This window comes from Gracilinanus agilis, chromosome 5 (genome assembly GCF_016433145.1).
Source record: "Gracilinanus agilis isolate LMUSP501 chromosome 5, AgileGrace, whole genome shotgun sequence".
Taxonomy (NCBI): Eukaryota; Metazoa; Chordata; class Mammalia; order Didelphimorphia; family Didelphidae; genus Gracilinanus; species Gracilinanus agilis.
Window position 1 is genome coordinate 39,692,546 of NC_058134.1, and position 23,223 is coordinate 39,715,768.

The 23,223-nt window shown below is 38.4% G+C and overlaps 1 protein-coding gene across 1 annotated transcript in view; it reads left to right on the forward strand.

Moving 5' to 3' along the window:
* The window catches only part of COL6A5 (collagen type VI alpha 5 chain), a 93,327-nt gene that overhangs the window by 14,567 nt on the left and 55,537 nt on the right, over positions 1–23,223 (forward strand). Inside the window, exons 8-20 of the mRNA XM_044678893.1 lie at positions 778–1,109; positions 1,222–1,309; positions 4,068–4,213; positions 5,746–5,838; positions 7,485–7,538; positions 10,528–10,599; positions 11,002–11,028; positions 11,176–11,220; positions 12,486–12,539; positions 15,861–15,923; positions 17,426–17,491; positions 18,518–18,571; positions 21,996–22,031. Of these exons, the coding sequence (XP_044534828.1) occupies positions 778–1,109; positions 1,222–1,309; positions 4,068–4,213; positions 5,746–5,838; positions 7,485–7,538; positions 10,528–10,599; positions 11,002–11,028; positions 11,176–11,220; positions 12,486–12,539; positions 15,861–15,923; positions 17,426–17,491; positions 18,518–18,571; positions 21,996–22,031 (1,130 nt within the window). The remainder of the gene's footprint in view (positions 1–777; positions 1,110–1,221; positions 1,310–4,067; positions 4,214–5,745; positions 5,839–7,484; positions 7,539–10,527; positions 10,600–11,001; positions 11,029–11,175; positions 11,221–12,485; positions 12,540–15,860; positions 15,924–17,425; positions 17,492–18,517; positions 18,572–21,995; positions 22,032–23,223) is intronic.

Sequence of the window (23,223 nt, forward strand, 5' to 3'; positions counted from 1 at the left end):
TCCCCCTTTCTCACTGCTGTTTGTAGGTCATCCTATGATTCTATGTACATAGAAAAGGAATGACCCGCTCCCCCCAATACCTTGAAATGGTTCACACTGTAATTAGAATTTTCAATCATTAGAATTGTTGGGGGCCAGTTAGATGGCTCAGTGGCAAATGTTTATGAATCTATACGAACTTTGATACATTAGGAGTGGGGAACTCCAGAAAATAGCGACCAGGATGGTGAAAGACCTTGAATTTCAGGATTTAGAAGGATTGTTTAAAAGAGTCAAGCATACCTATTCTGGATAAGAGAAGATATAGGGGATATAGGATGGCTGTCTTTAAGCATTTCAAGGATTTATCATATGGAGGAGAGATTAGACTTCTACTGGTTGTTTGTCCCTGGAGGATGGAATCAGTAATCGTGGATAAAAGCTAAAAAAAATGCCAAGTCAGGTTTGATCCCAGAGAGAACTTCCTAACAATTAGAGCTGTCCAAAAATGGAGTAGGAGTCTCCAAGGAGAAGCTGGACTACCATTTTTGAGTATGTTATAGTGGGGATTCTTTTCATGGATGCTTTGGACTACATGATTGCCAAAATCTCTCCTATCGAATTCTATGATTTTGTAAATGGAGAAAATGCAGCCCTTTCAAATCTTGGACACTTAAAAAAAAAAAAGATAAAAGAAATCCATAGTTGTGTAGATGGCTGGTTCTCCACTTTCCCATCTCTCTTATCATTCCTTTAATTTGCATATTAACGGGTGATTTTCTCGCCTTCTACTTCCAGGTTGCTTTGTGGATACTGTTGTGGGCTTTGACATCTCAACCCATCATCCTGGGCAGACCTTGTTTGAGGGTCAACCACACCTTGAATCTTACCTTCCACACCTCTTAGAGTCTATCAACTCCCTAAGAGGTGTGAGCTGTGGAAGAAAGACCCAAGTCAGTGTGGCATTTAAAGTGAATGCTGATCCCAGTTTTGTATCTAGGTTCCAAATCTATGAAAAAACAATAATGGAAACTCTGGCACAGGTCACAGTCAGTGGACCTTCTCACCTTCATGTGGCTTACCTAGAGTCACTGTGGAGAGTATTTAATCAGTCCGAAACTCATGGAAAGGTAACTATTATTTTCTGCGTCCAAAATCTTGGTATTCTTTTTTCCCCACCCCTGCTCTAATTAGTTTTTAATTGTTATACTTTCCTTTTTCTCCTGTTTCATCTCTCTCTAGGTGATTCTCATATTTTCTGATGGTCTCAGGCATAAAACTGAAGATCTGTGGAGGCTTGAGGAGAAATCAGATGAACTCAGAAAAAAAGGTAACCAATTGAAAAGTGTCATGGGATTAATTCAATACCTTTCAACCTACATTCTAAGACTTCTCTAGATCTTGGCATCTACTGAATAAGTAGCAAATCAGATCTTTAAAAGTGTCCCATGGACTTCCTTTTCTTCTCCTATGCAGTCTTTTAGGGTTATGTTAGAGTTCTGTGTGAAGGAAATTGCAAGGAGTAAGTAGTTGGTTTCTTGTCCTACAATTGTACTTCAGGACCTGGTCTTGTTTCAGCTTAAATCTTTGTATTTGTTACAAGATCATACAGATTTGTGATTTCCCAGGAACCACATCTCTAGAAGGTTTGGTTCTGGATTTAGGTTTTATTCATTAAAATAACATTGACTTGGGGGCAGCAAGGTGGTTCAGTGGATAGAGAGCCAGGCCTACAGACAGATGGGAGGTCCTGGGATCAAATCTGACATCAGACACTTCCTAGCTGTGTGACCTGGGCAAGTCACCTAATCCCCATTGCCTAGCCCTTACCACTGTTCTGCCTTAGAACCAAGATACAGTATTAACTCTAAGATGGAAAGTAAGTTTTTTTCAATAACCCTTCCTTTCTGTCTTGGGATCAATATTGGGTATTGGTTCCAAGGCAGAAGAGCAGTAAGGGCTAGACAATGGGAATTAAGTGACTTGCCCAGGTCACACAGCTAGGAAGTGTCCGAGGCCAGATTTGAACCCAGGACCTCCTGTCTCTTGGCCTGGCTCTTAATCCACTGAACCACTCAGCTGCCCCCTGGAAAGTAAGGTTTTTTTAAAAAAAAATAATATTGGTTTGTTTTAACTTGGGCTACTTTTTGGGTGATTGTAAAAATATTCTATGATCATGCAATCCCAACTCAGTATGGAATGTCTGGAATCACCCTGGGCTTGCCAAGTGGGAATCTTTTCCTACTAAATTTAGTCTTTCTGTGTAGTCTGGAAAGGAATGTCCAGAAATTTGTCATTAACTTAAATCTCTGAAACTTCAGAACTTCCTACCCCTAACCCAACTGTGAGCAGCTTACTTTCTTCAACAATTGTTTAAGATTCACATGATGGAGAAACACCAGAAGTAGGAGGAAAGCAAGGATGCCCCATTACCCTTATTTGATATTTGAAACTATTATTTAATATAGTTCTAGAAATACTAGTAAATGAATAAGAAAAGAGAAGAAAGTAAAAATAGACAAAAAATAAAATCATCCCTATTTGCTAAGGACCAGATGGTTTGTTTAGAATATCCAAAGAAATCAGTGCAGAAACACTGAGATGATTAATAGCTTTAGCCAAGTGATATTCTACAAAATAAACCCACAAAAGTAAACAGTGTTTTTACATGAGAATAATGAAACCAAGAAGCAATGATAGGAATGGAAATCCCATTCAGAATAAATTCAGAATGCATAAATTAGCTGGGGGTCAATTTATCAAAGCATGCTCAACAATTGTATAGGTTCAATCACAAGATGTCCCATAAAGAAATTAAAAATTACTTAAATAGCTGCATGAATATTCAGTGTTCATGACTGGACTGAGCCAGTATGATAAAAATGACAATACAATCAAAGTGAATTCCCTATTTAAAGTTCCAACTAAAAATCCCATCTTCTACAGAATTTCCCAACCCTTCTTAATTTTAGTGCTTTCATTCTCTTAATTATTCCCTATTTGTTAATTCTCAAATGGAGAATTTCTGACTGCTAACAGTTATATGAGAGAATGCTCCAACTCACTAATAATTAGAGAAATGCTAATCCAATACTCAGTTAAGTTGAGTCTAGAGGGCAGTGGAAAGAGCTCTGAATTTGTGTTGCAAACCTGGTTATGCTACTTATTACCTGCAAGACTTTGGAAAAGTCATTCCACCACCATAGGTATCAGTTTCCTCATCTGTAAAATGAAGAATTTGAACTATATCTTCTCTACGGTCACTTTTAGCTTGAAATGCCATCAGTCAAAATCCATCATGAGCTTTGAAGAAAATCCTCTGTTTACATTTTCAATAAACTGTGTAAAACAAAAATGAACTATAGAATTCTTATTTGAGAGTTTTATTCCAGAAAGGACACATTTGATTTATTTTTGCCCAGAGAACTTTGAATATGAAGGACTGGTTTAGAGACTGGTAAACTCATTTAAGGACTGGCATATTCTATTAAGTCCCACCACAAATTTTATCCTTGAAGTCTGCATGGGGAAAAAGATATTCTTCCTTCCTTACAAGATTTAGGGCAGTTTAGTATAAAGGAAAAAGAACTGAGAGCCAGAAGAGGTTGTGTTCAACATTCAACTCTATTTTTATTTCTATTGATCACTTAATTTCTTCAAGCCTCAGTTTTATCATCTATAAAATAGAATGAATAATATTTGTACTACTGACTTCAGAGTTTGTGGGAGGAGAGCACTTGGCAAATCTTAAATTAGCATTACAGAAATGTGAGCTATTTTTATGATTAGAATTGAGACCACAGATTCCTCTACTCTTTATGCTTATTTCTCTCTCTTTAATTCAGAGAAAGAATATCAGCTTATTGAGGTCAGGAAGTATATTTTTCCTTTCTATGTATGTCCCAAAACCTAGCACAATGCCTGGTAGATAGTAAGAGCTTAATAAATGTTTGTTGCATAATTGATTGATTAGTAGACATGAGTTAATTGTCACTACATAGGGTCTTATTATGAGAAAGACTTCTGTTTGATCATTTTTTTTTCATTTGATCCACTCATGTTTTGCCTCTGTTATTTATATTGAAAAGGGTTGATGGGTTTATTTGTTGTTGCCCTGAACACCACCTCTCAATACGAAGACTTTTCAACCTTTGAATTTGGAAAAGGATTCGAATATAGGACACATTTAAGCCTTGGGATGAGAGACCTTAGCAGCACACTGACTAAGTACTTGGTGAGTTACTTCGGTTGTCCAAAGTTAGGATGATTTAAACATTTGTATTAGAAGTGCTAAAGGTCTGCCTTTTTTTCCATATTATATAGTACTTCACATTTATTTATTTATTTATTTATTTATGTTTGTTGTTTATATTTTTTATTTATTTTGTTAAACATTTCCCAGTTACATTTTAATCTGATTCTGGGTACCCAGAATGAGTTTGATACCTCTGCTTTATTGAAAAAAAATTTTAAATATTTTCCCATAGTTACATGTTTCATGTTCTTTCTCTCTCACCCAAACCCCCAAACTCCCCTTAGTTGACACACAATTTCCCTGGGTTTTACATGTATCATTGATTAAGCCCTAATTCCATATTATTGATAGTTGGACTAGGGTTATCGTTTAGTGTCTACATCCACAGTAATATCCCCATCAGCCCATGTGTTCAAGCAGTTGTTTTTCTTCTGTGTTTCTCCTCCCACAGTTCTTCCTCTGAATGTGGCTAGTTTTCCTTCTCATAAGTCCCTCAGCCTTGCTCTGGATTCTTGCATTGCTTCTAGTAGAGAAGTCTCTTTTATTCAATTGCACCTCAGTGTATCAGTCTCTGTGTACAATGTTTTCTTGGATCTGTTCCTTTCACTCTGCATCAATTCGTGGAGGTCTTTCCAGTTCACATGGAATTCCTCCAGTTCTTTATTCCTTTGAGCACAATAGTATTCCATCAAAGGGTTTGCCTTTTATTGGCTTTGGTTCAGTGAGTAGCCAGTGGTCCTTCTGATGCCTCATAGGGAGTGTTGACCCAAATATTTTTTCTTCCTTAACCTTTCTTTCTTGCCAACATCATAGTAAGCTACTCAAATGCAGATAGGATGGCAAAATAGAGTAGCTTTGTGTTAACAAAACCTCACATACAATAATTATTCCTAACCATTCTTCACATTTGACCAAGATAACTGGAACCATCTTGGTGGATCAAAGGGTATTAGTCAGTCAATAAGCGTTGGTATTAAGGAACTATGCTAAGTACTTGGTACAAAGGAAGGCAGAAACAAATCTTGCCCTCAAGGAGATTACATTCAAATGGGGGAGGCAACATAGGAAATAATAATCTAGAAAGTTTCTGTTCATCGATGACACTGTTCCCTCCCTATGGGGACAAGCCTTTCTTCCTCCAAGCAATCTTCCTCCTGCCATCTTCAATATTAATAATCTCAGCCCTGATGATCTCATTTGGGGGGGTTCTTCTGATGATAAATTTCCCCAATGTAAAAGATGATTTTGTTTTTACTTTTTACACACAATTATTTCCTAAACTCTGTGGGTGTGAAAAGAATTATGGAAGCAGTAATAAGCTGACTAGACCAGTTCTCCATACATGGAAGGGGTTCCAGGACCCTCCATGGTGAATTGTAGCTATGAAGATCAAACGAGATAATCTTCATAAAATTCTTAGCATAGTGTCTAGCATGCAGTAGATACTATATAAATGCTCATTTCCTTCTCTTTCTAAAAAAAATGATTCTCACTTAATTTTTCTCCTCTAGGACAATATTGCAGAAAGACATTGTTGCTGTGCCCTTTGCAAGTGTTCAGGGGCTCCCGGGTCACCAGGATCACCAGGACCAAGAGGCTCAAAGGTGCTTCTAGAATCTGGATTTTTGTCTTGTTCTGATCTGCCTGTGACCAAGTTCCTTTTGCCTGTGCTGCTACCTTTTCCTTTGGATGGTGTGCCAGGACTGCTATGGAGCACAGTTGACTCCTGCTATAATTGTTGTGTTTGGTTGATTCTCTGGTCTTCCAGCCAGTGATTTTTAGATAGAAATGGAGTCTCAGAGTACCGTCTTTGATAAGCCTCTGAGACCAAGACTCATCACCAACCTCCAATGACTCAGTGACTGCAGAGAGTCTGCAACCCCTAAAAAAGCTGAACAGAGCCCTTCAATAGGACCCCATTCCCCAGGGGTTATCAGTTTGAATCCTGAGTGCTATTTACTGCCTCTGTGGTCAGGAAAATTCATTGGTTGCCCTTGAGCCTCAAGCTGTTGTCCAATATCTGTGTGCTAAATTATATATTTTTTTTAATTTTTTAAATTAAGAATTTATTTGTTTTCCTTCCCATCTTCTGCCCAACCCCACTCCCCCCACCCGCTTGAAAAGAAAAAAGAAAATCCATATTTATAGCAGCATTTCTAGTAGTGGTGAAACTAAAGGGGCATTCATCAATTTGGGCAATGGCTGAAATTATTATGGTATGTAAGTATAAAGGCAATGTTATAGCACTATAAGAAATGATGAAAAGGTTGGCTTCTGAGAAACCCAGGGAGTCTTTTACTAAGTTATAGACTGTTGGGAAGAGGTATTTCCCTTCACTTTTATGTCTAATCACATCATTTAATGAGAACTTGCATTCTCATTCTTTTTGTTTTTAAGGCAAGAAGAAATAAAAGTGATAAATAATGATCCCTCCATGTATTTCACATATATGGCTTGACCAAAATAGTTCTTATAGACACCAATAGGGTGTTCTTGCTGTATTGTACTCTTAGGTCTATGATTTCCCCTGCTGCTAGATGAAATGAATGTCCTAGAATCTGAAGCAGGTTAACATAGGATTTAGAGCAAAAAGGGCCCTCAGGCACCATCTAGTTCAGAGACTCCTAACTTTTTTTGTGTTATTGACCATCTAGGCAGTTTGGTGAAGCTCGTGGTCCCCTTCTCAAAATAATAGTTTTAAATAAGTGAAGGAAATACTAAATTTCAATTAGAGGTTAGTGGGAAAGGATGTAATATTTTTCCTATCCACATTCATAGACTCCCATACAATTTGTCCACAGATCCATTGGGATCAGGGGAGGTCTACTGATCTCTGGTCAAGATCCCATAATCTAATCCAGTGCCTTGATTTTGATTTTTTTTTTCAGAAAAAAAATTGTGGTTAAGTGACTTGCTCAATGCCAGGCAAGTAATAAGTAAGAGAACTTGGATTTGGACTGATGTTGTCTGACCTAAAATGCTAACCAACATTTCTATAGTGCTTTAAGGCTCAAAGTGTGGTTTAGTTACATCTTCTCCCATCATGGACCATCCTACAATAGAATAAAAAACATGAATGAACTTAAAAATGCCATCTTCTAAAAGTGTGACTGACTGACCAGTCCATTCTCTATGCCACCCAGACACCCCGAGGAAGCTAAAATGAGGTGTTTCACTCAAATTCTTAATGATTTCATAGTTCAAATCAATGACGATGATTTAAGTGCTCTTCTTCTTTCTTCTTCCACAGGGATATTGGGGTCAGAAGGGCAGCCGTGGCCACAGAGGAGAAGAGGGGGATCCTGTGAGTTATTACAACTCCTCATTGATTGCTTCTCTTTCAGGAAAGACTATGGCATTCCAAAAGTGCACTTTTCTCTTGTTTGCACATTTGAAAGGATTTAAACATGGTTCCATAGAGCCTAAGGACATGTTAGCACAGTATTCTTAACTCAATGGATGGGACCAAGCATAGGTGTTCCCCACTTCCATGCATTTGCCCAATACTATCATGAACATGAACATGTTCACTTTCCTGCCCTAGATCATAGCCCAAGGTAAGGTCATTAAGGAGGACATTAGGAAGAAGATGAATCCAGTTGCATTTGAGGTGCCAAAACGATGCTTGCTAAATATCTCTACCTGAGCATTTTTTGACACCTCAGAGGAAAATAAAGTCACAAAGAGTCAAAAAGGACTGAAAAGCAACTGGACAACAACATATGTGTGTATGTGGGGGGTATTTGTTTGAATATATATGTCTTATATACATCTATTCATATATATATAAATATATATATAGTGCTTGGTAAACATCAAACAATTAGAGGGAAAGAACATATCACATCATCAAAAAAATTTAGTACATGATGAAACAGGTATACAGGTAGAGAAATACAGGGAGTAGGAGCACGCATTTTACAGATCATATCTTGCCACCATCAAGTGTGAGTGGAGCAACTAACCCTTAGTTCCCAAAGTGGCCACCCCACTTGACATCAATTATTCCTCCACATGGTTTTACGTATCATGGTTCCCCATCACTAGGAGTCTTATTCTGTGCAAAGTCCTCTCTGACTTTGAGAATTTGGTTTCATGCAGCTATGACCCTACAAATGATCCCCTTCATTAACGAAGGATGCCCAAAAAAGCTTTATGGGACTGAAACAAAGGTTTGCTGATGGGCAATGCAAACAGTGCTGATGTCTGTTGTTGTTTGGGACTGGGCTGTTCAGTGATAGGCTCAATACTCATTCAGGAAATTATTTACGTGAGAACTTTTGAAGTTCCTGTAAATTTCTCTTCAAATGGAGACATCCCCTTCTGCTGCATCCTGGAACATCTTGTTTCTAATAAAATATATTATAGGTTTTAAAAGTACACAAACACATTAGATTGGAGAAGAAGTGGGCTCCTTGTATTTAGGTTTTGAAACATAAGCATGTAGCGTGATCATTCCTTAAATTCCTAGTGTCAAGCAACAGCTTCTTGCTTTTCAGGTCTGATTATTTGGGACAAGGTTGAATACTTTCATTTACAGCCCAGTCACTGAAGCAAAGCATGTGGTGGTAGTCAAATTGTGTTATCACAGCCAGAGCTGTGGTCTCTTTGATTGGGGAAAAAAGAGCTGTCTTCCCAGGTCTCTGTGGGAGAAGAGTGCTAGGCTGGAGACCCAGGCTCTGGGCAATAACTAAGGGAGGTAATCAGTGGGGCAAAAGATGACTCCAGCAGTAAGTAGTAAAAAAATCTGAAAGACTAATACGTGCAGAAAAAGAAAAACAAAAGAAAGACGAACATACATAAAATTAGCCTACCTTTCCTGGTGTACCAAAAACAGCCTGCAAACACAGGAGATTAGAGCTTATTGTATTTAGACATTAGAAATATAAGCTTCCAGCTAAATCATTCTTTAAATTCCTAATGCTAGGAATCAAAATGCCCACTATCAGCAAGAAATAGCCCCTTACTTCTGTTCTAGTTCCTAGAGTTCCCCATGACTAGGGGATCCCACCTGGAGCTTTTCCCAGGGTACCAAAATTTAGAAGGTATTTGTAATCAAAAAGTAACCTAGGAACAACAATGGCAAGAATGTGTGGTTAAAATGAGAAACTCTGGAGACTTCTTCTCCCTGGAAGAGGAACCCAGGGGAAGTGTTCTGGACTTGCCCAACTTCCTCCTATCCTCCATATGGGCATTGGGGTATCCTGAGGCACACTTTCTTTTCCTTTCCAAACACAGTTTTATCTCAAGTGAGCTTCTTGGCCCAGTCCTTCTCCCCCAGCACTACTAGACTCATAATATCTCAGTTTTCTGATTGTTATGGCTCTACCATGCCTTTCTGCATTCAAAGTGGCATTGTACCCATTTGTCCCTCAGCGTCTTCAGATTCTTCTTGGTGTTTGTTTTAACCTGATCTCACTTGCAGAATTATGTTTTCATGGATAGAATGGGGGCAGAGTTGGGGATGAGGGAGAATGGGTACAGCCCCAGCCCCACACATTTTCTGGGATGCCCCAGACCACAGTGTGCTTTCAATTGAAGGTTGCCCATGTGAAAGTCTCTCACTCTAGCCTTTCCACAGTTCCTGCTGTCACATCATTCTCCATGAGCAATCTCTGCTCTGCAGAGGTCCCCCGACAGGCACCTGCTTCTTGTTTTAGCCATGGTCTTTCCTTTGGCTTAGTATGAACATTCCTGGGAGAGCCCTGGGAGGGTGGATACAAAATGGCATTACTTTGGCCATGGGAAGTGCCCAAGCTTCCATATGCATTCTTTGAGGGCACTTCTAAGGAAGCCTGGTGGGGCAGATAGAGAGCTGCCTTGGAGTCAAGATGACCTAACTTCAAGCTCTGCCTCTCACACATGCCATCCATGTGGCCCTGGACTAGTCACTCAGCTACTATCTGCTCAACCCAACTCTCTACAACCAGAAGAAGTTGCAGAAAACTATCTGTGCAGTTGTCCTGCACAGATAGAGGGAGTTTCCTCACCTGAGAGTTCCCTAAAGCACTGAAATCACAGGTTCAGCCTTTTTCCCTGTCATGGTAGAATTTCATTTACAGAGAGGTCCTCAGAGGTGAGGGAAGAGGCAAGGGTGGGGATGTGGTGACTGGCAAAGTTCTTTTGCACAGGCTTTACTGGTTGATGTGTTTACCTGTGAATCTGCTGTACGTGTTCAGGGCTTCCCAAGGCCCTGGAAACTCAGCAGAAAGTCAATGGGCAGGTTTGTAGAAGAGGACCATCTTTGTTTGAATGAATGGGATTTAGCTAAATATTTTGGTTGCTTTTCTCAGGGAACAAGAGGAGACAGTGGGCCAGAAGGAGGAAGAGGTGCTCAGGGATGTCAGGGTGAACGGGGTCTTAAGGTAAGAATCTTCTGGAAAGATTGTTTAAATTTCTCTCTCTCCCTCTCACTGTCCCTCTTCCTTTCCCTCTCCCTCCCTCTCTCTCTGTCTCTCTCTGTCTCTGTCTCTCTTCCTTTCTTTCTCTCTCACTCTCTGTCTATCTGTTTCTCTTTCTTTCTCCTTCCCCCCCCCTTCTCTGCCTTTGTCACACTCTGTCTCTCTCTTGACCCTTCCTGAAGTCATTATCCCTTTTAGGGTCTATACAGAGTAATCAATGTGTATGAGACCTTAGAGCATCCTAGTTTGGTAACTTCATCTATTTTAGGGTGAAGTTTTACAATCTGTAATAGAGAGTTCTAAAAATCCTTTGTGTCTCTATTTTCTAGCTATGTCTGTAAATGACTAGTGTTTAATCTCTTTCAGGGAGTCAGAGGAATGGATGGATTTAAGGTACAGTGAAATTTCCCTTCTAAATTTGATTCTTTTGAGTGTATATTTGTTCCCAAGAATGTTCTGTCAGCTATGGTCAAAAACTACATTTGTTAGAGAATACAAAGGGAATGACTTCTGACACTTGTTTCTTTTTTGATCTATCAGGGAGAAGAAGGAGATTTTGGAATTAATGGAATAAATGGAGAAGAGGTAAATTCCCCTTTCAGCCAAAACTCAATAGTCAATAATCAGCAAACACTTTTAAAGCACTCACTGTGTTCCAGGCACTACTCTAAGTACTGGGAATATAAATAATAAAAAGACAGTCCCTACCTTCAAGGAGTTTACATTCTTTTTTCCATATATTTATGTTTATTTCATTATTTATCAACCAATTACATATAAATAAGTTTTAAACATTTATTTTTTAAAATTTGAGTTCCAAATTCTCTCTCTCTCTTTAGTCCCCCATCCATAAGAATGCAAGTAATTTGATGTCACTTTTATGTATGAAGTCATGCAAAGTATTTCCATATTAGCCATATTGCAAAAGAAAAATCCAGACCAAAAAGAGAAATAAAGTGAAAAAAGTATGCTTCAATTGGCATTCAGAGTTCATTTATTCTGTCTCTGAAAGTAAATAGCATTTTCCACCATAGATCCTTTGGAATTGTTCTGGATCATTTTCTTGATCAGAGTAGCTAATTCTTTCACAGCTGATCATCTTTACAATACTGCTGTTACTGTATGTAATGTTTTCCTGGTTCTACTTAACTTCACTTTGCATCAATTCATGTATGTCTCCTGGGTTTTTCTGAAAACATCCTGTTCATTAATTCTTATAGCACAATAGTATTCCATCACATTCAGATACCACAACTTGTTCAGTCATTTCCCAACTGATGGGCATTCTCTCAATGTCCAATTCTTTGCCACCACCAAAAGATCTGCTTAAAAATTTTTGTATGTAGAGATCCTTTTTGCTTTTTTTATCTCTTTGAGCTGTAGACCTAGTATTGGTGTTGCTGGATCAAAAGTTACATATAATTTTATAGCCCTTTGGGTGAAGCTCCAAATTATTCTCTGGTTGAACCAACTTACAACAAAGAGTTTACAGTCTAATAGGGAAAGATAATATATAAAAGGGGTCTGAAAGGAGGAAGGTGCTGCCAGAGGATATGGAGGGTGATGTTCATGGAGGCAAAAGGAAATAAGGCAACTAATGGGATGTGAAGTTATCAGGAAAATTCTGAGCCCTGTATTAGAAGGAGAATTAGGGAGGCATTCTTTGCTCTGTCTTCCAGCACTTCAGTCAGAGGGAAAAAATAGCTTAGGGAGCTGAGGAGATGTCAAGTATCAAGGTAGAATCAATAGCCATGAAGATGAGATTTTAGGTGATGAGCCCATCTTTTTAGCATTAATTTGGCATCGAAAAAAATGGCCATCAAAAAAAATTTTTTTATTCCTTTTTACAGGGCTTCCGTGGAACTCCTGGGAAGAAAGGAGAGAAAGGTGATCCAGGATCCCAGGTAAGGTTTGCCAACACCTACAAGAAGTCAAGGCACTGTGGCTGTAAAAAATAGAACACTGGACTCAGAGTCAGGAAAACCTGGATCTGAATCCTTCCTTTTACTCTTACTAACTGTATATCCAAGTCCAAGTCATGAAATATCGCTGAGTCTCACTCTCTTCATCTGTAAAATGAAAATATTAGCATCAATAGTGAGAGACAACATGGTAAAGTGGACCCAGAGACAGTCTTGGAGTCAAGAAGGCGTTGGTTCAAGTCCTGCCTCAATCACATGTATAGGGGCAGCTGGGTAGCTCAGTGGATTGAGAGCCAGGCCTAGAGACAAAAGGTCCTGGTTTCAAATCCGGCCTCAGACTCTTCCCAGCTGTGTGACCCTGGGCAAGTCACTTGACCCCTATTGCCTACCCTTACCACTCTTCTGCCTTGGAGACAATACACAGTATTGACTCCAAGATGGAAGGTAAGGGTCCTAAAAACAAACAAACAAGCAAACAAATAAATGATGAATGATAAATAAACAAATGGATGGATGGATGGATGGATGGATGGATGGATGGATAAATAAATAAATAAACAAGCAAGCAAATAAATAAATAAATAAATGAATAAACAAATAAATAAATAAGTAAATGGATGAATGGATGAACAAATAAATAAATGAGTGAATAAATGAATAAATGAATGAATGAATGAATAAACGAAGTTAAAAAATAAAATCAATCACATTTGCAAATTTAACCTCGCAGTGTCTCAGGCACTTTAAGTTGCAGGTACCCATCTGGTTGAGGAAGTTTTCTCTATGGGAGCTCCCTTTGGCAATGAAATCACAGTTCTAGTTGTTTCTTATAATGTTGTAGGGCTCCAATGAGATAATGTATAGAAAGCACTTTGAAACTTGAAAGTGTTCTAGAAACATGAGTTATTATTTATTAATAGGTATATATTTATTTATAACATGTGAGTATTCTTAAATGTCTATGGCACAGGTAATTATCACAATGACAGAACAAATAATGTGTTTCTTCCCATATCTTTCAAGGATGATGCTTAGCTCCTGAATGGGATGAGAATTTGTAAGATAGAAGTAGCCAAAGAACTCAGTGGTATTAATGGGAGTCTATAGATTTCTTGTGACTTGGAGCCAGACGATTACCTCCAATATTTTTTCATAAAAAAGAAGAAAAGTCAGTGGACAAAAGGACCAATGAATAAAATTTGGTGATTGACATACATCCACTTAGCCTGAAAGCATTTACAGATGAAACTCCTGGGAAGACAATAGACACAAAATGGAATGGACCTGCCAGTATTTCTGTTTATCTAGTTTCATCATCCATACTGGTGGAAGTGCCATATCTGTGTTGCACCTCTTCAGCACCCAGTGTACTATGTAAGGCAGTGAAAATGGCATTCAAGGTGAAACTGAGAAAAATGGCTAGTCCCGACCACAGTGTAGCACAATTTAGAGATCAACTTTTAATATCTCTTGAAGAGACAAAGATTCCAAAAGAGTGTTAAAGATTATAGAAGATATTATTACTCTCCCCAAAAGGGAGTGTAGAAGGTAACCACCTACCCTTATTCTACCTTCTGGTTTCTATAAAGACTTTATGAGGGATAGCAAGGTGGCTCAGTGGATAGAGCCAGAACAGGAGATGGGAGTGGGAGGATGTGGGTTCAAATCTGGCCTTAGACACTTCCTAGCTAAGTGACCCCGGACAAGTCACTTAACTCCCATAGCTTCATACCTCTCTGCCTTGGAACCAATATGTAGCATTGTTTCTAAGATAGAAGGTAAAGGTTTTTTAAAAAAAAAGGCAATTATCTCCTGATGAGTGGCCCATGAGCTTAACTTTGTGGAGACTGTGGTATTCCATAATCTACAGTCACTAAGCATCACCCCCCAAAAAAAATTTTCTTTAAATAAGGCTTTGTTTCAGGGACCAAAGCAATGGAAAATGCATTATTTTCTTGATTTGACTTGTCACATTCCCATTAAAGAATCGTAGACCAAAATCAATAAAAGATATCAGGAAGATGAATAACCTTAAAAGGAAGTGGGACAGGTGTATTGGAGAATGGGAAACAACAGGTAAAGAGACCATTTTCCCTGTTGGTACTCCCCATAATGTCCCCATAAAGAGACTATGAGACAACTCTTATCCTTTTCCCCAGCAAAGATGGTTTGAATAAGGGTTACAGACCATGAGAAGGTGTGGATGATTTGTAACCTATACCCACAAATACATCGAAGTAAGCTAGCTATAGTTGCTGGTTAGAAAATACCAAAATTTATCCTTTAATAATTTTAATAAACCCCTGTTAGTTTGATACTTTAAAAATTATAGAAGGATCAAACTAGAGATGGTCTACAAGGTAATGTTTACCATATAAGCTGAAGTTTCCTTTTCTTTCTGAATCAGAACTAATTGTTTTGAGGATAGGGACAATATCTTCTTTATTTTTATATCTTCCTCATAATGCATTGTACTTAACAGGGTTTTAAAAATATTTGTTAAAAGAACAAGCAAATCTCATGTCTAGGGTAGGGTACAAAAGGCATTCACCCAACAAAAACAGCCTTCCTCACGAAAATTTTTTCACCTCGTAGCTTTCTCCTTTCCTTTCCTTTCCTTTCCTTTCCTTTCCTTTCCTTTCCTTTCCTTTCCTTTCCTTTTCCTTTCTTTTCCTTTCCTTTCCTTTTCCTTTTCCTTTTCCTTTTCCTTTTCCTTTCTTTTCTTCTTATAAATCATTATTTCTTGTCCTAGTATCAATTCAAAGACAGAAGAGTGGCAAGGACTAGGCAACTGGGGTTGTCACTTGCCCCATCTAGGAAGTATCTGAGGTCAGATTTGAACCCATATCCTCCTGGCTCCATGTCTGGTGCTCTACCCACTGTGCTACCTAAGTGCTTTTCTATTTTTTAATTTCTCCCTATATTAAGATAAATTTCTACCACTAGCAAACTGAGCCTGAGAACTTACCATAGACTACTAAAGCCATTGTCAGTATTGCTCTGGATGTCTGGCTTTGCAATGCCTAGCATAGTAGGCCCTTCATATATGACTAATAGCAAACCACTCTAATCTCTTTGAAAGAAAACCCCAAATAAAGGTTGAAAAGAGTTGGAGACTGAAAAATGGCTGAAAGGCCAAAATATTAGTTAATTGAGATAATGGCGTTTTGGAAAGCTAGTTTTCCTTTTCGTGTAGGATTTGTTTGTATTTAATATTCTTTAGGGCAAAACTTACTATATGATAAAGTTATGCATCATCCTAAAAACCCCCTGTATTCTCACTCAGAACTTTCTTGTTTTTAGGGAAGCCCAGGTACCAGAGGTGCCCCTGGTGTCCATGGTAGAAAAGGATTTCAAGGAGATCCTGTAAGTTTCAGAGGTTACTTTAGCTCTGTATTATATAGTTGGGACTCACATTCCATTTCTATCTCCAATGAAGATCAGGCTACAATAAATAAGCTCTGGAAAGAGCCCAGTTAAGTCTGAGAGGTTCTATGGGAAATAATATCTCTTCTAAACCTTCCATGGAAGGGAGATTAGCATGTCAGACAAAGTCATGCTGAAGAAATACATGGGAATTCATTACATTGATATGATACCATTATCTGTGATAAAAATTTCACCCATCATGCTATGGATATTAGGAAATCAGGATTTGACCTCCTTTCCTTTCTCATTAAGACTGGCTAGAGAAATTTGGCTTAAAATCAGTCCTGGGGGGAATGGGTCATTGGGAATTATTGCCAGAGTGTGTTCCTTTGCTTCAGAGAAAGCCTTAAAACTTTGAAGGAAGATTCTCTTTCCCTTAAGGGATACATTTATCTTTCCTATGTGTTCTTAGCCTGAGAATCCCTTCTCTTCCCGTTTAGCTTGTTGCTCAGAAATGACTATTGGATCTATTTTTATTGAGGATGGTATGAGCGTACCTGATCTTAAACTCCCTTTATTCAAAATTATAAAAAAAAATTATACCTAAGAAAATCTTAGTTTTACACCTTAACAGAAGGGAGCTGTTTTTAAGGTAGTTTAAGGTATTTAAGGTAATACACCTGTATTAAGCAGGAATGTATAGAGATCGGGGTCAAAGAAGCAGAAGAGATTGAGGAACTCCAAGGCCAAGCTGTTTGAAAGGGTCAGGGTTTAGGGTGAATTAGATTGTGAGTCTGAACTGGTCATCAAAGAGGGGGAGTGAGCTGGTGGTCCATCAATAACAGCACCAAGTATCTCCACAGACTGGCATGAACTTTAAAGAAGAAAGAGTGATAGTATCAGAAAGTGGCCATGACATCAACCCTTTCTCCTGGACCTCTGTGTCTTCTGATATAGAAAAAGAGCAACCACCCATAGAGACAGTGCCAAGAGAGATGGTGCCTTAGGAAGAAGCTAGATTTGGGGGGATACCGGAAAGTGGAAGGGAAGAGTTCCAGGGGTTCTGATTTCCTAAATTCAAAATAGTTCATTGGAGAAAAAACTATTAAATTCCTGGTCAGGATATTCTAGAAGAAGCCACACAGTCTATATTTGTTGACAATAGAAGAGAGTTCCAGAGGGCACGATGGACAAGGAAAGAAGATGCAGGATGAAGGAAGGGGTAGAGCCGAGGATACTCCGAGTAGGAAAAGTGATGGCTGCCTTTACCACCATTTTGCTGATTCTATGAAAGGTTTGTGGTGGTCCTACAACCTTAAGAAATAGCAAATGGAGATTCTATGAAAAGGCAGTCCAGCATCCAGGAAAGGAAGTGGGTTAGTTATCCATGGGATGAAGGGAAAGAAGAGAGGAAGCATAATGTTAGCATAGAGTTAGCATCTCAGGCAAAGTCCTAGAGAACTCATGCTATTTCTTTCTTTGTTTTCATCTTTCCGTAGGGTGAACCTGGACAGGACAATTTCATTAGAGGGCCTAAAGGAGCCAAAGGAGAGCAAGGAAAACAAGTAATATTTTTTTTACTTTTCCTACAATGATTCACTTGACTTGAAATTTATCTGATGACTTTAATGGAAACAAATACATGTATCTGTCTTTATACAAACTTAAAAATCATTCTAAAAGTTGTAGATAAAAATTTTCTTTAGAAATCAAGTTAAATTTGATTGGTTCTACAGGCTAGTTATTTAAAGGAAAACTATTAAGCAAAATCTCTCTCTTTATCTGTTTTATAAATTCCCATTATAATAAGGCAAGTGGATGCTATAGTAAATAGAGCACAAGACTTAAGAGTCAGGAAGACCTGAGTTTAAAACCTGACTTGCCCTGGATGAGTCACTTGCTTCATCTCTTACTACCAAGTTTACTCCTCTATAAAATGAGAATAATAATCGCATCTCAAATATGGGGTTATTGTAAGGCTCAAATGAGACACTATGCATTAAAATGCTCTACAAATTATTAAGTACTATTTAATCTACGTAATATATTACATGGACATGTGTATATGTGTAGTCTATATATCTGTATCATATTGTCTTATATTTCCTATATAGATATTATAATTCTATCTTTAAAGTACATTGCAAAGTTTAAAGTGCTTTTTAAGAGTTAGCTATTATTATTAATGTTTCTGATTTCTTAAATTCAGAATTGTCAATTGGAGAAGAAATCATTAAGTTTCTGGACAGAATAATCTGAGAAGCCACACACAGTCTAGGTTTTCAGGATTCCATGGAAAGTTCTGAAGTCAGAAGTCCTGGGTTCAAATTCTGCCTTACTCTCCTGTGTGACCTTGAGGAAATAATTTAATCTCCTTAGGCCTCAGTTTCCTCATCTGTAAAATGAGGGGGTTGGACTAGTCCCTTAAGTTTCTTCCTTTTCTAAGTCTATGATTTTAGGATCTTGACATATAACTTTCGGGTAGGTGTAATACACTGAAGAATTTTAGAATTCTGGGGCTTTGATGTTAGGGAAAGAGTATTTGACTCTGAAGCAAATGAGCACATCTGAATACCATATTTCCTTTCTAGGGCCAAAGAGGACAGAAAGGCGGAGATGGCCAACCGAACTCAAGAGGAAATAGAGTGAGTGATCATGAGCATACTGCATGCTTCCCTATCTTGGTACAGCTATTGTAGCTTAATCTAAAATGGGCAGTTATGATCCAAAACATAATTTCTAGCTTCTTCCTAGCATCTAGGAAAGCTGTTACTGTGTAAATCTGAAGAGATTTGGAATAAGTTTAGCTTTGCTAAAAGTCCCTTCTGTGCTGACCAGATGTTCTTTGAATTTTTCAAGTTCACAAAATTCCTGCAAAATGAGTAAAAACCTCTACTCCTTCCTACCCATTCATTCCACCATTGGGAAAAATCAATCAGGGAAGATTTGAAGAGATAAAAACAAGCTAGTGGCAGTGATGAATAGCTTTATGTAAGTTTGTTATGCTCTACTTACTATTAAGCCTAGTGTAAGTTGGGGTGAGGGGAAGAAGATTAGTTGTGTGGGTTTGGAGCTTTCTTTTTTAAGAGAAAATAATGGAGTAGGTGGATGACATTATCGCTTGGTGACTAAGTCCTCAGTGAAGTTAGTGATGACCTATTAGAACAGTTGGAAGTACTTCTAAAATACAGAGATCAGGAAAGAGAAAATTCATGTGTTCTTCATTAGAAATCACCCAAGGGGCAGGCAAAGGCTTCTACCTTGAGCTTGGCACTTTAGTTCAAGGGAGGAGCTGAGGCTACTTGGCTTCATTATCAATAACAAATTTTGGCACTTTTTCTTAGAGGCTCTACTGGACGCCCTACTCCATAGGGAAATGAACAGGAATAAATTAAGCAGAAATCTGGTTAAGTTCCTGTTGACCATGTTTATCTTCGATCGGAATTCTCAAGAGAAAATGCATATAATCAACTTAGTGTAGCTTTTCTCCTGCTTCTGGTGAAATTTCTTTGGATTTTTGCCCTATGTTGTACTGATGAATGTAAATCTAACCAGAGGAAACAGAATATGTAAGGGGATGTGGGGGTGGGAGAAAACAAGAAGTGAAGAACCTTCATTTAAAGAAGTTTTAAAGCAGATATTTATTGGCTTAAAAGGAGAAAATGTTTTCATTGAATGAATCTTGAGACTATCAGGTCATGAACTGTGCCACTTCAAGCAGAATCTTTCAGAGACTTTGTCAAGAGACAAGAGTCAGAAAAAGCTAGCTCTTTTTCTTCATCCCCATGATGCCTTTCTTGTCCCCTCCTATATCTATACCCTTATCACCTCATTTCATTCTCTCTCCTTATTAGCCCTATGTTTTAGATTATAAAAGAAAAGGCATATTCCTATAGTTCTCCCTGCTTTTTCCTTTAGGGTAGTGTGGGTCAGGGGGAGAGTTCTGGATCCGCAGTTAAAGGACCCAGTTTCAAATTCCAGCTCTACACATTTACTGAAATGTGTGACCTTGGGCAAGTCACTTAATCTCCTTCAGCCTCAGGCTTTCTAGCCTTCCAGCTGGAAATCTATAATGCCTTTATTTTTCAGTAATAAAACACAGACTTGTAATTGGAAAGTGCTAAATTCCAGTCTCTCTTCATACTTACTAGAAAGAAGTATGACTGAGTAAGTCGCCTAAGGATCTCTGGGACATACCATCTGTCTCCATCTGGACCTTGAAGACTTCTGGGATTTTCCATTTAACTTGAAGCTTAATTTTCTTTTATGTGTTATCTAATCCAATTAGAATCAGTTTTTTGAGAGTAGGAATTAGCTTGCTTTGGGGGTGGAGGGGAGCAGAGAGCAGATAGATGGCACCATATATAGGAAGATGAGTTCAAATTGAGCCTCAGTAGTTGCATGATCTTGTTTGCCTCAGTTTCCTTATCTATAACATGGGGATAATAATAGCACCTACCTCCCAGGGTTGTTGTAAAGATCAAATGAGATGATAATTGAAAAGAATTTAGTACAGTGCCAAGTAAACACTATATAAATGTTAGCTTAAGATCATTATTAGCTATTACTTTCTATATGGATCTCTAGCACATAGCAAAATGCTTGGCAAGGAGTAAGTATTTAATAAATCCATTTTTATTCATTCATTCACTTCCCTCTTAGCCTCAAGTTCCTAGACTATAAGAGGGGGATGACAATAATACCTGTAGTCCCTACCACACAGGCTTATCTCCAACAAGATAATGTGTATCTTTTCAAGCTTGAAAATACTATATATCATTTATTATTATCATTGCTATTATTTCCCCCCATTTTTAGTTTGGGAATTATGTAAGGCATATGTCAGTGGTGAGGATAAGTTTATAATATCACTAAAATAAGCCAGAACATTATTATTGCTGTGATTACTACATCGGAGTGACCAAATGTCACTTTAGATATCAATTCAGATATAGTTAATGGTCCTATTAGCCAGAGTAATGGGTATTCAATTTAGAAAGGACCTTGAACCATAATCCCTTGCTCTTGCTTTCCCCCCAGAAGTCCAGAGAGTCTCCTAGACAGAATCATAAAGTCGTATCTTCAATCTTCCCTTCACTCATTTTTTTCTTCCTCCCGTGCAATACTGTTTCCCATTTCTAATGTCTGCACTCAGAGCAGCATGAGCTAGGCTCATTTATACTAAAGTGTAAATGACCACTAAAGCATAGATGTAGTCTTCTGTTCTCTCCCATTGGTGCTTTGCCATAATAGTCTCCATTCCTATAGATCCTGTACCCTTCACCTATTTCTCATCCTGTTCAATTTTTATCAGCTAAAGGATTACATGAAATGATCTTGAAGCCCCTTTTTGGCTCTGAAATGAAATGATGTCGATTGAAATATTTCCAGAGATAAGATGATTTGATTTTTTCCCCCCAAACTTGGTTATTTTGATTGACAAGTCAAATTATCTGGAACAGTCAAAGTGGCCACTAGATGGTGAAGCTGAGCCATTGTCTCTCCTTAGACCTCCAGAAACTGCTTAGAATGGGGAATTGACTAAAGCCTTGCTCTCTGATGAAAATGGTGGTTTGGGGGCCAAAGTGTGATTTGCCATTCTCTACCAGCCATTTCAAAAACAGCCTAAGAAAATACTCCCAGGGGTCCTGGGCATCATAATTTACCTCCCTCCCTATTTCGCATCCAGTACATCCAGGGGACCAGGATCTCTAGAGAGCCTTGAAACCCAAATTCTCAGTTAGAGATGATGCTCTGGAGAGACTGATAACCTGAGAGAGCCTTTAGAGTCTCCTGAGACAGGAGGGGAGAACCCCCAACATCTCAGATTATTGGCATTGACTGTTAGATGCTGTCTGGGTCTGTAATGACTTTGAGATTGGCTTGTAATCAATCTCCCAAATGTTAGGATGTAATTAAGTGCCTGGTGTGGAAATTCTTATAGAAAAACACCTCAGGGAAACATCTTTCAGGAAGTGTTCGTTATTTATGTCAATCAGGCAACTTTGTGAGCCACAGAGATTTCTGGTTCATTTTAAAGGGACATCTTCACCATCTTTTCTGTTTCAGGGACCAACAGGCAGAAGAGGGATCTATGGACCAAAGGTATATGTTGTATATTCCTTCTTTATTGTGTGTATGAGGAAAAGAACCTTCCAGCATGCAAATGGTGTAGAATATGACCTGATCCAAATTTGTGGATGGATCTTGTCAGGAGTGCCCCTAAGAGACAATATGGTTTGAGCCAAAGGATGTAGGTTCAAATCCTAGTTCTGCTTAGGAGAGTCACCTTAGTACACTGGGGTTTGATTTTCTTGTCTATAAAGTAAATAAGGTTTTACTGATGTTGGAGAAATAAAAAAGAGTGATGGATTTGGATTTGGAAAGCCAGTGATTGAATCTTTTTGCTCTATCACTTACTTCCTTTATAATTTCAGGTAAACAACTTCCCCTATGTGGGCCTTGAGTTTCCTCTTCTATAAAATAAGGAAGTTAGACTATAAATTATAAGTTCCTAACCTAGAATCTGTAAACATGTTTCTTTTTAATTGATAATATTTCAATATAATTGGTTTTCTTTGCAGTATGTTTTTTTATTTTACATCTTTAAAAGCATTATTCTGAGAAAAGGTCTATGGAATTCACCAGTTAATTAGTCTTTAAGCTCTTTGGGATACAAAGAAAGGCAAAAAATAATCCCTGCTCTCAAGGAGCTCCCAATCTAATGGGGGATGTAACATGTAAACAACTACCAGTAAATGAGCTGCATATTGGAAAAATGGGAAATGATCTTAGATGGAAGGTGGCAAAGATTATGAAGGACTTGGAAAGGCTTCTTGCAGAAAATGGGACTAAGAAAGTCAGAAGGTAGAGATGAGGAGAGAAAATTCCAAGCAGAGGAAGCAATTACTGAAAACATTTACAGTCATGAGATTGTTTTGGATTTGCTTTGGAACAGCAATTTGACAATTGGGTGAAGGAATGGAGAGAGAGTTGAAGGAGGAAGTCCAACCAGCAGACTACTGGAGTCAGTCATCCATGATAAGGACTTGCACCAGGTTGAGGGCAGAGGCAGAAGAGAGGAGAGACCTATACAAGACATTTTACAAAGGAAGAGACAATATGATAGGACAATTGGTTAGCTATGGGGGCAGGGGGAGAGAAAGAGAAGGGGTGAGGAGGTGGAGAAGTGACAGAGAGAGAGAGAAGGAGGTAGGGAGGGAAGGAGGGAGAAAGTGAGAGTGAAGGAAAGAGGGGGGAAACAGAGAGAGGGAGGGAGAGAGAAAGAGGGAGGGAG